The following is an 11,995-nucleotide window of genomic DNA, read 5'->3' as shown; positions in this document are numbered from 1 at the left end:
ATAATCCCATTGTATTCCCATTATTGCCATGGTTTCCTTAATTATTTTGGATGTAAAGTGGGGGCCTCTGTCTGAGTCAATGGTTTCCGTGACCCCATATCTGGGAATAATCTGCTCTAATAGGGTCTTGATCACTGTTTGTGCCGTTGCTCTTGCCGTAGGGAATGCCTCTACATAATGGGTTAGGTGATCCACTATTACCAATAGATATTTATACCTCCCAGTCTTTGGTAACTCAGTAAAGTCTAGTTGGATGTTAGCAAATGGCCGGTATGCTGTAGGTCATCCCCCTCATTAAGGTTTTTCTTAAATTGGCCTTATTTACCTTTAGGCAGGTAACGCACCCCCTCACTACCTGCTTTGCCAAGTCATCTGCCCCAATACACATATGTTTGGTGGCAAATTGATCTACCAATGCTTGTGCCCCCCAATGTGTTTTGCTATGTATTCTCCTCATAATATCCATAGCTATGGATTTAGGCAGTACAGTTCTATTATCCTCTGGAAGTCGCCATTCCCCTTCTGGGTCTTCTCTCAACCCCATTCTTTTCATCTTTTCTTCTTCCTGCATAGTAAAACTATATATCTTTTGCAAATTCCCTCTGCTAGTCTCACACTCTTTTCTTTCAGCCTTTGGATCTTTCTGGGGAGTAGATTATGACGTCTGCAAAGCAGCCCTTTTTGCTTCCTGATCTGCTGCATTATTTCCCCTGCTTTTGAAATCCAATCCCTTTTGATGCCCTTTCAGGTGAACAACAGCAATTTTCCTAGGTCCCCTCAAGGCCTTCAGCAGTTTCCTGATTAGATTTTGGTGAACCAGGTTTTTTCCCTGGGAGTTTATCAACCCCCGTTCTTCCCATATTTTCCCAAAAGTGTGTATAATCCCATAGGCATATTTTGAGTCAGTATAGATGGTACCTGATTTATCTTTTAACAACTGCAATGCCCGCAGTACAGCATAAAGTTCACAGGCCTGCGCCGACCAAGATCCACTTAGAGGGCCTGATTTGATAACTGCAAGTCCTTCTCCCCCAACTATTGCATAGCCAGAGACCCTTTTTCCATTAATTACTCACGATGAGCCATTTACAAACAACCTATCCCCCTCGGGGGAGATGGGGTACTGTTTGACCCTTATCGGTGTCTCTGGATCTTTAATGATTACTGAGAAGGGGGGTATATTCAACCTTCCTACACTATCAGGAGTGTACCATACTTCTGAGTTAATTTTTTTCTCATCCTCTACCCTCAAGGGACAGAGTTTTATTTTGATTTCCTCATTTACTACTTCTATATTAATACCCATTTCTATAATTAAGTCTCTCCCTAACAAATTATAATCTGCTTCTGGTACTAGTAGAAGGTTCCCTATTCCCATTTTGGACCTTGATTCCACCAGTACATTCTTAATAACAGGGACTTTAAAGGGCTCCCCCTTCGCCCCTACCACTTGAGCAGTTTCCTTTGATATCTTACATCCCTCCGGTAGTACCTGGACTGTCGATCGCTCAGCTCCAGTATCTACTAAAAACTCAAATTCCTGCTGCTGAGGACCTATTTTTAATTTTATCAAGGGCTCCTGATGTTTCCGTGTCCCCAGCAAATGAAGCCCCTGACTCCTTCAGTCCTCTTTGAAGACTCTCTCATCCCTCAGCCGCTTCCTGCAGTTTCTCCGAAAGTGTCCTTCATTCCCACAGTAGAAACATACGCCTCCATCCTTTTTCTCTACCCGGAGAACCCCTCCCCCATTTCTCTGGGCCACTTGACTTGTTTTGGGAGGGGCATCAATTCTCCTAGTCTCCCTTACTGCTGCCACCATCATTCTTACTTGTCTCTTGTGACTCTCTTCATCTCTTCTCACACATACCTTCTGTGCTTCCTTCAATAGCTCATCTAGGTCTCTATCTTGCTAATTATCTAATTTTTCTAACTTCTTTCTGATATCTTCCCACGATTTAGCCACAAATTGTGTTTTTAGTAGTGCTTGCCCTAACGGTGTCTCAGGATCTAAGCCCGAGTATATCTGCAGGTTTTTTCTCAAGCGTTCTAGCCAATCCGTAGGTGTCTCCTCCTTTTTCTGTCTCTCATTAAATGCTTTGTTGATGTTCTGCCCCCTAGGCACCGCTTCCCGGATCCCCTGTACTATTATCCCCCTCAGATCCTGCATATTGATTCTGTGATCCTGCTGCTGATGATTCCAATTGGGATCCTGCAAAGGCCACTTGGTGTCTGCTAAAGGTCCTTGTGCATGTTGTGAATCCCATAGCCGCATCCCCGCTCGTCTAATCATATTTCTTTCCTCGGCCGTGAAGAGAATATTCAATATGGCTTGCAACTCGCCCCAAGTATAAATGCTGGGTCCCAAAAATTGGTCCAGTCTCTCTGCCACCCCCAAAGGATCTTCCAGGAGGCTCCCCATCTCCCTCTTAAATTCTCGAACATCCCCAGAACTCAAAGGTACTGAAACAAACCCTATCGCTGGGTGAGGTCCCTGGCCCCCCCCCCACAGGCATTTCTCTTAGGGGATATAGGTTATGCTGTCTAGCCCGACCTCGGGTTATGGGTCCCTGCACTTCCTCGGGGGGCTCGGGATTACTCCCTGCTTCATGAGGCTCCATTGGAGGTGCATCCGGAATCTGGGGGTTCTGAGGGGGTATGTAAGGAGGTGGGAGTAGTAAGGCTTCTTCCTCTTTACTCCTATCTTTCTTTCGTCCTCCCTCTTTGAGGGGAAACAGGAGCACTTCACCCCCAGGTCTTGTAACCCATACATTAGCATATTCACTTTCTTCCTGACTAACAGGAATTTTAGTGTTTACCCACAAGTTGAGTTTTTGCCTCACCCAATCTTCTGATGATCCAAAAATAGGCTAAAAAAATATTCCAGGAAATCTCCTTTCCACCCCATACTACCACACAATAATGGATCATTTTAGCTTTATCTTTACCCCCTGTGTTAGGGTAATGTTTCCAATTGTCTAATATGAACCCCAGTGGGCTATCTCTAGGCACCGGGGGGAGTTTTATGGGAGTAGAGGGCCTGCTCTTCCCCTGTCCCATCTTCTGGAGTGCCCTCACACAAGCGTGGTGCGGAAATCACTCGCTTCCCCTTGTTCGTGGCTCACGCCCTCTCGGGCAATGAGAACCGCACTACTGAGGGTCCACAATCGCTTGGAAAATCCGAGCTGCCGGTTCTCCTCTCACTCACACACACACTCGCAGCACTCCAGGATACCCGACCCAGACCGAACGGAATCTTCCACACAGATACTCACGCGTCTTGCGTCTTCGTCCGGACCTTTGTGCACAAAGTTTATAGGGTCTGCCGGCTTCCTTTGCCTAATGCTTTGAATTTAGGTTCGTCGGTCCAACCGAGACAGGAATCGGGTCTACCAGGGCTGCCGACTGATCGGCGGGGCGCCCCCCAGGCAGAACCAAAAGTCCTATCTCAGAGGTGGATCCGAGTCACGGCACCAAATTGTAATAGACTATGAACACGAAGAAAAGTTCCAATAGGAATTTATTACATTACAGCAGGCAAAGCAAAGGCAAATACAGCGCTGGACGGCAGGGGAGTCTCGCTCCACCAACTGCCGTGAATTGGCAGGTTTTTCAGTCTTGCTTTTATCTTGCTTCTTTCCTCCGATGATGTATGTGTGACGTGTTGCTAGGAGGGTCTCTTTCTGTCCCTCGGTGGTCGCAGAGATGAAGGCTGTAGTTGTAAGCTGGAATTCCTGAAACTTAAAGCTGATTAAGCAAGTAGAGAAGGAATGGGCAAGGGTCTGTTTGCCTATAAGCTTAGATAGTGACATAGTAACTTCCTGTTATCTTGAGTTATTTGATCTCCAGTGAACAAAAAATAGTTAATGTTTATCACAGAGGGAACACTCCAGTCTTGGATTTTCTCCCTGCACCTATCTTAGCGCTGGGGGGGGGGGGGGGAACTGAATCACAGAATCATTTGGGTTGGAAAAGACCTCTGGAGATCACCCAGACCTCTCCTAAGGCAAGGTCACCTGGAACAGGTGACACAGGAATGTGTCCAGGTGGGTTTGGAATGTCTCTCTTTGGAATGTGAAAGACTCCACAGCCTCCCCGGGCAGCTGTTCCAGAGCTCTACCAACCTTAATGTAAAGCAGTTCTTCCTAATGTTGAAGTGGAACATTTTGCGTTTTAGTTTATGGTCATTGTCCCTTGTTCTGTCGCTGGGCACCAATGAAAAGAGTCTGAGAGCATCCGCTGACACTCCTTGTATATATTTAAATGTATTAATGAGATCTCCTCAGTCTTCTCCACACCAAACAGACCCAGCTCCCGCAGTGTCTGCGCATCAGAAAGATGCTCCACACTGCTCATGACCTTTGTGGCCTTCGCTGAACCCTCTCCAGCAGCTCCTCGTCTTTCCGGTGCTGAGGAGCCCAGAACCGGATACTGAACTCCACGGCAAGACTACCTGCCGGGGTACCCCGGCTAACCCTGCCCCCTGCCCGGGGTAGCGCCAGCGCTTCCCGCCCTGCCCGGGCTCAAGATGGCGGCGGCCGTGAGGGCCGGAACGGGGTGCCGGGACGGGAAGGGCTCAGCTCCGCCGCGCTGAGGCCGCCCGGCCCCTCCCGACGGGCTCCAGAGTGGCGGGGAGGGGCTGCAGCCGGACTTGGCCATGAGCGGCGCGGCGGAGGCGCGGGACCTGGAGGAGCGGCTGCGAGAGGCGGCGGCCATGGGGGACGTGACGGAAGTGCGGCGGCTGCTGGGAGCGGGGGCGGACATCGACTCCCGCAACGAGATCAATGGCTGGTGAGGGGCGGCAGCCTGGCGCAGGGTCCCGGCGCTGCGGGGGACGAGGGGTGGGCCGGGGTCGCTGCGGGGCCCGGCTTTTCCCCTGCTGCCCTCGGCCGCCGTGTTCAGGGTGGTTGGGCTCGGGGTTCGCCCCAACCCATTCATCAGACGTGGGGTGAGGGAGATACTGGGGGAACGGAGCTCTTGTGTTTCTTAGTTTTCTTCTTTGCAAATACAGAAAAGCCAGTCTCGGGAGGCTCGGAGATTTACGGCTAAAGAGGATCACGGTAAAAGCAGGTTGCCCTCCTTTCACCTGTCACGGCGTGTTTGCTCAAGGTCCTAGTCCAGTCGCTTGTGTGAGACAGTAGTGGGAGTCACTCTGCAAGGCCAAAGAGGGCCCTGCACTGCACAACTTATAGATTCAGAACTTTAAAAAGTGCCGCAATGAAGGAAACTCTATTCCCAGTTAAGTCGGGTGAAGTAGGATGAGGCTGGTCTGGTGAGGAGGAGCCAGGGCCATGAATCCCAACCCTCCTGCTTCCTTCCTGCAGGACCTGTCTGCACTGGGCCTGTAAGCGGAACCATACCCAAGTGGTGTCCTTACTGCTGGAGGCTGGCGCAGACAAGCAGGTCCTCACTGCTAAGGGAGAGCTGGCGGCACAGCTAACATCAAAACCAGACATCCGCAGGATTTTGGGAGGTACCGTTCCAGTCTTACAAGTAATCTATAATTCTTGGTCTAAACACTAAAATATTTTTACTGCTTTTATCTGAGACAGTAATAGGCAAAACCTTGCGTAGGACCATTGTATCTTACTAGATAGCTCTGATTTATACTTTGAATTCATATTTGGGCAAATAGACGTGGGGATTTCAGGTGGGAAGGTCTTGGGTTCTGACCTGTGTCACCAAGAAGTGGAAGAGCTGTATGCTTTGGGAAGTGTGCTGCTGCACTCGTGTTTGCTATCATTAAGCTAAAGCGGGCATGCAGGCTGCAAATGGGAGCTTTCACAGTTGTACAATCTGCCGTGGTCTGACCATGATCAATATTACAAATCCCCTCAAAACAGCTTTATGACTCAGGAAGTTATGTCTAAGCACTTTGTTATAGTGTGACTTTCTAGTATGGTTGATTTTTGCCCTGTAATTCTGCCATCTTACACTTTTCATATGCCCAGCAAACCCAGTTAGATGTGTGTGACACTCCTGAACAAGAGCAAGTGCCATCAGCATCTAGCTACTGTGCTCCAGATTAAAATTCTAAAGTGCTTTACCTTTGAAAATGTGCTGTCTTCTGCAATTGCACTTAAATAGCTCTCTACAATGATCTGCTCTTACATCAAGAGTGCAGGGTTATTCTTCACAAGGTTGCAGCTAAATCATGACTCAGGTTCCAACAGACGCCTGAAGGAATGGTGTGTTCTTATATGATACTTTTGCTTGCTTTTAGGCAAGGTGCTCATCTCTTGGGCTTAGTTTGTGGCAAACAACTCACTTGATTTTAACATCTAAACTGTCAAGCACATGTGGATGAACTCTGTTCACAGTCAACTTTTCTGTCTGTTAAGCTTTCCTGTGTTTCCTGGGGAATAAACATATCACTTACCTTCTCCTGGTTTTTATTCTGGGAGTGTGGTATCATTGAGCAGATTCTCTGAACTGCTTTGACACCACTATTTATGTTCTGTAATCCTCAGGCAACAATGTCACTTACTGCAGTGCTTCTGTGCAAGAATTGAGTTAGGGTATTACAGCAAGTAGTCACTTCCCTGCAGAAATACTGGGTTGAATCTGCTGGCCTAGGTCATCATAAACTATTTACAGCAGTGCTATTAAAAACATTTTAAAATTAAATTCAATAAAGTACTACTGGTCATCCAGTTAATTTGAAAGCGCAGGAATAACACTGCTAGAAAATGATGTGTCTTTCAAAGGTTATTTTTTTCCCCCCACTTTGTTTTTACAAAACAGAATATACTGAAGACATTTATAGGTTTTTCTTTCACTTTATAGCTACTGGCCTTCAAGTGTTACATGCCTCTGGAACTTTAGTGTCATTCTTTGATGACACTGGAATGTGATGTAGTTTCAAGACACAATAGGAAAACTAACTATATTCAAAATGAGAAAGATTTATCCAGTAACATGATGTGGTTTTTTTTTTCTCTCTCCATCCCCTACCCCTCATTTTTGAACTTCACCAATAGAGGAACAAACTGAATGTCAAGGAGTGAAGGATTTAGATTTACCCATTGTTGCAAACTACTTGGCCAGCCCTAACGTTTACTCTGAAGAAAGCATTCCAGGCAGCTTGGCAGAATCCCAGAATGAAAGTGCTTCCATATCTTCTGCTTCCCAGAGTGAAACTAGCCCTCGTCCATCAGCAACTCAGGCTGAAGGCATCTGCACCCCCATGTCATGCAGCAGCAACGAGACTTTCCCAGCACTGGATGCTGCAGCCAGACCACCCCGTATGCCTGCCATTGCCACAGCCTCAGTGTGTGCCAGCCCAGGAATGCCCTATGGCCCTGGCTGCCCCCTGGCCATGCCCGCCAGCCTGGAGCTCTGCTCCGGTGTGCCTGGCCAGGCTGTGCCTCTGCAGCCAGACATCTCCCCCAGAGGCCCTGCACCCACCTTCCAGCCCTTCTTCTTCACTGGAACATTCCCGTGTAACATGCAAGGTAAAGAGGTGCCTTGTCTCGTAGTTCTATTACAGTTACTGGGTGAACAGTGAAGTTAAGTAATCATTTCACTTCAGACTCTAGTAGAATAGAGATGTTGAACTCTGTGGCCAAAAGTGCCCTGAACTTTCTTCTGCTCAGGTAGGTAAAATGTCTGTTATACCGTGTTTTAACCATGGTAATACTTTGTCAAACAATGAAAAGATCAATCCATGTAACGAAAAATTAAATTCTGCACTACATTTGCATCAAATGCAGCTCTGGTACTTCGGTAACAACTCGACTTTGTGAATGGATGGATCCGTTTCAACAGTGTTAACGTGGTTCTTCTTTGTATTTTTGCTGGAAGCTTCTGTTAACTGCACAGTTATTTCTCAGTGAGATCAGAGGGATTGTGTTAAAAAACCTGAATTCAGAAGATAATGGTAAATGCTGTAGTGTTAGGTTTGAGTTGGTTGTCTTTTTTGTTGCTAACTTTTGTTTCTCTGCCAGAACTTGTGCTCAAGGTCAGAGTCCAGAACCTGAGAGACAATGACTTCATTGAGATTGAACTGGACAGACAAGAATTGACCTATCAAGATCTGCTCAGAGTGAGCTGCTGTGAACTGGGCATTAATCCTGAGCAAGTAGAGAAGATCAGAAAACTACCCAATACACTTTTAAGAAAGGTAAGAATAGAAACAAGAGATTAACTTGACTTTGCAGACATCAGAGAAGGTATCTTTGTAAAAAGATTGTCAAAATGTCACCTTTGTTAAAACTGACTTAAACTGACAGATTTAAAGGGATGTTGGAGCTTTCTTAAAACTTCATCCTAACTTGTTTAAAAATACTCTTGACAAAACAGGCAGAGTATTTCAGCCCCTAAAGCATATGGAACTATTATAGCTTGACTTTTTAAAAATGTTATCAGAAAATATGCATTTAGAGTGCTTTTAACATAATTGCCAACTACTATTTCACTATTTGCTTGCCTAAAAAGAACAAACAGTAAGGGGAAAAACCTCCACAAACTGGCATCTCAACAATTTTAGGATATGCTGTTAACAAATGAACCTGCTCTTCTGTTCTAAAAATATACATATAGAGGTCTGTAAATAAAAGTGATCACAGCTCTTGGTTAAGTGACATGCGCAAATACAGCAAAATCATAGTAAGATTAAAGGGGAAGAAAAAGTTTAAGGAGAAAAACCAAACAAGCAACCCTGCTACACTTTTAATGAGTATATATGCTGGTAGGATTTTTTTCATTCTTTATTGTTATTGGATGTGATGTCCCTAGAATTTTAGTTTTTAATTCCTATAGTTATTTTTTTTAAATAATAGCAGCCAGCTATGTTAGGAGTAATAATGTTGTTCTGTCTCTTCCTTACAAGGACAAGGATGTTGCCAGACTTCAAGACTTCCAAGAGCTGGAGTTGGTCCTTATGAGAAGTGACAGCTCTCCTTTCTGGAACACTGCAGCCTCACTGACAGAGTGGCCATGCTACAACAGCAGAGCATCCAAGCTGACCTACTGAACCTGGGCGCTGCATCTGCAATGTGAACACCTGGCAGTGACATGTGCTGTCTTTGGAAGGCAGAGACTTAAGTGTGTGTAAAACCTTAAGTTATTATTAGGGTTACTATTTTAACTAATACTTTATAATTAATATCCTGTTTGCTTTTATTTTTTTACTTGATACAGTATTCAGCCAAGGGATACATCATTGGTCTAGTAATATCACATGCTTGCAGTGTCTTTCAAGGAAGTTTATTGGTTGTATCTGGCAGCAGGGGTTGTATCTGGCAGTGAAAGATGTAATAATTTATATTAAAATTACGTTAAGTACACCCACTCTGACCAAGTAAGACTCATGGAAAGATTCAGGAAATTGTGTGTCTCTGTGTGTATATATATGTATTTTAAACGTTCCCATTAAACGAAAGAGACACACAATGTATAGCTGCTCTCTCAAAATGTCAATGTGCAAGTCCCTTATTTCTTGCCCCTCACAAATGCTTGCCAAGATGAGTTGTGCAGAGATACTTAATCCTCAGAAGTGGCAGAAGAAACCCATTTATTGGGCTGAAAATAAGTGGAATAAGCATGTCCATATTTAAATGCTTATTTCTCCTGTGAGAATATTGTACCTCCACAAAAAAAAAACAAAAACAAACCACTATTGTAAATGTTTCTTAATTAAGTTTCAATCGAGTTGAAGTGCCTTTCAAGAGAAAACCCTTGTTTCAGGAGATGGGGAGGAGACCCCCAATCTGTGTCCGTGGTTTTATTTACTTTCTGACCCATGTGAGCCTGTGCATTATTCCCACCAGGTGTCAGTATTGTCAACACAGGAAACATGGTGGCTCTCCCTCATACACCACTTCCAAGGAGGGGGGAATGGAGAGGTCACAGCTGGAAGGAACATGCTTTTAGGAGGCACTAGATGGGAAACACACCAGGAGCAACTAACTAACTTGTAACTTTACATCATGCACAGTCTACTGTCACTGTTACATAGCCTTGTTTTTGCCAGGTGAGTACTGAAAGGGCTGAATGCCTCCAGGTGCTTTCAACTTTTTTTTTTTTTTTCCCTGTTCTTTGTGGGGAGTGAAAAAAAAAACAACTCTGGTTAAGCTACAGACTGTTTAACTTGCATTTAAATAAGTCAGTAATGAAAAAAATCACCTGTGGGTTAAAGTATTTAAGTCACAGCATTGCTGGTATATTAACAGCCTGAAGCTTTTCCTGATCAACATGGCAGCCTGGAAGGTTACACTTTTGGAGGCTGTTTTCTTTTTTACCAAAAAATATGATGCTGACTTTTGCACCAAAAACCTTAACTGGGTCCTGAAATGGGTCGAGGGGTGAGGGACTTGCTTATTCTGCATAAGCTGCTTTTTCTCCCATTACCCCCTTCTCCCCCTGCCCCAAACTGCATTGATTTTCTTTCCATATCTGCTTTATGAAGCTGCACTAGAGCAGAATTTCTGCACAGCTGGTGCTGTGTTTGTTGTCGGTCTGGACTGCACTGCTGACAGTCAAACCTATACCACATTTATACATACACCACAGCCCCATGTTCTGGTAGAAGCAGCATAGCTGCTACCCTCCCTGTGTCCTGCTTTACCCTGGAAGACTCCCTCAAGCTGCTGCACACCAAGAGAACACAGAAACCCCTTCTGCCAGCAGAGGAGGTGCTTGACTCTTGGCTCAGGATTTCACCAAGTTACTTAGGCTTAAAATTCTTGCTTACTGCAGTCAAAATAATTAAAATTCTTTCCTCCATATATCACCTTAACGCTGTTAACTTCCTATTCTCAATCCTGTTTTTTCTCCAGCCAAGAGCTGAACTACTTTAATGCCAGATTCAACTCCTGGGAAGCTCAAGACTGTGACACAGTATGAAGTAAAACTTCTTAACTAAGGGTCCTGCTTTGTTTTTCTTGTAGGACAGTGAAGAAGGTTTTATTTTAGCAACTGTGTATTTATCTTTCCAGCATAGCTTGAAGGCTAACTCAGATTACGTCCAGTAACTGCCTGAAAAACAGTAGTGGTTAAATGGCTCACATTGAATTAATTAATTAATTAAGCTAATTTGTTTCCAGTTCCTTTACTTAGGAAGTCAGTGTAAGGACTGTTTCCACTAATTACTGAGCATTCTGCTAGAGGGCAGATAGTTTAAAAAGCTTTATTTCTCTAGTTTCCACCAAGAGTAACAGTTAATTTGTTAAGACTTAAACTCTACTTATAATCTGTAATGTGAATCTATGCATTCAGAGAAATATTTTTGTATGTTTTATGCAGTTTGATAAACTCTAAGGCACACTAGTTATGTTAACTGGTTTTTGTTGGGCTTTTTCTTTGAAAAATATTGGAATGACAACTGAGATTAAGTTTACAAAACTTACTGTTCTTCCAAGGACGACTTTTTGCTTGCACTACAAACCTGTATTGAACTGACATTGCTACTCTTCACTTACATTAAAGTATCAGTCATTTCAAGTACCTTGATCTCTTCCTTTTTCAAGCTGGGAGGTAGTGAAGAAGATTACTATAGCGTGGACAGGACACTTAAAATTTTAATGCAACTTTGAAAAATCATAGGCCAGTAGATTTTTAACACCTAATAAAACACTCTCAGGCTGTCAAAACCAATATGGAGAAAGCATGTAAAAGGTGCTTACTGAAATAAGCTACTTTCTTTTTGCCTAGCATTCCTAGAAAATCTGGGGTGGTATTTATCCTGGGCTTAAGCTCTGAAGATACTTCTCACAAAGATGAATTTCTGTGGAGGTATTTGTACAGTCCAATCTGGGGGCAGAAAGGCACCGTGTTTCCTATGCTCTGCAAAACAGAATTTTTCTTCATCTTCAAAGCATTAAAACTCCCCTATGATACAAGACAGAATCTGAATCCCAGGCTATCTACTACAAGGTACCTCATAATTTCACTTTTGCAAAATATGGGGAAATGCAAATCCTGTAACAAGGGCAGTGGAAGGTGCAAGACAAACATTTTCACTGCTGAGAGAAGTTAATGCATCCCAGGAAGAGGCTGA

At 44.4% G+C, this 11,995-nt stretch overlaps 1 protein-coding gene across 1 annotated transcript; it reads left to right on the top strand.

Annotated features, from left to right (window-relative positions):
• Window positions 1-4,621: 4,621 nt before the first annotated feature.
• LOC120761086 (ankyrin repeat domain-containing protein 40-like) lies at window positions 4,622-11,440 on the top strand. Its single transcript, XM_040081958.2, has 5 exons — window positions 4,622-4,788; window positions 5,322-5,470; window positions 6,978-7,451; window positions 7,944-8,119; window positions 8,828-11,440. The coding sequence occupies exons 1-5, from the start codon at window positions 4,655-4,657 to the stop codon at window positions 8,969-8,971; spliced, it is 1,077 nt and encodes a 358-aa protein (XP_039937892.1). The 5' UTR covers window positions 4,622-4,654; the 3' UTR covers window positions 8,972-11,440.
• Window positions 11,441-11,995: the final 555 nt, after the last annotated feature.

The sequence above is a fragment of the Hirundo rustica genome, chromosome 18 (genome assembly GCF_015227805.2).
Source record: "Hirundo rustica isolate bHirRus1 chromosome 18, bHirRus1.pri.v3, whole genome shotgun sequence".
NCBI classification, from domain to species: domain Eukaryota; kingdom Metazoa; phylum Chordata; class Aves; order Passeriformes; family Hirundinidae; genus Hirundo; species Hirundo rustica.
The sequence above is the reverse complement of the archived record's forward strand: the minus strand, read 5'-3'. Positions and strand labels throughout refer to the sequence as shown.

Excerpts from the sequence above, each read along its gene's own strand:
- LOC120761086 (XM_040081958.2), top strand. The coding sequence starts at position 4,655 with ATGAGCGGCGCGGCGGAGGCGCGGGACCTGGAGGAGCGGCTGCGAGAG. Across the intron at positions 5,471-6,977 it reads CATCCGCAGGATTTTGGGAG|AGGAACAAACTGAATGTCAA; the intron begins GTACCGTTCCAG and ends CTTCACCAATAG. Across the intron at positions 8,120-8,827 it reads CCAATACACTTTTAAGAAAG|GACAAGGATGTTGCCAGACT; the intron begins GTAAGAATAGAA and ends CTTCCTTACAAG.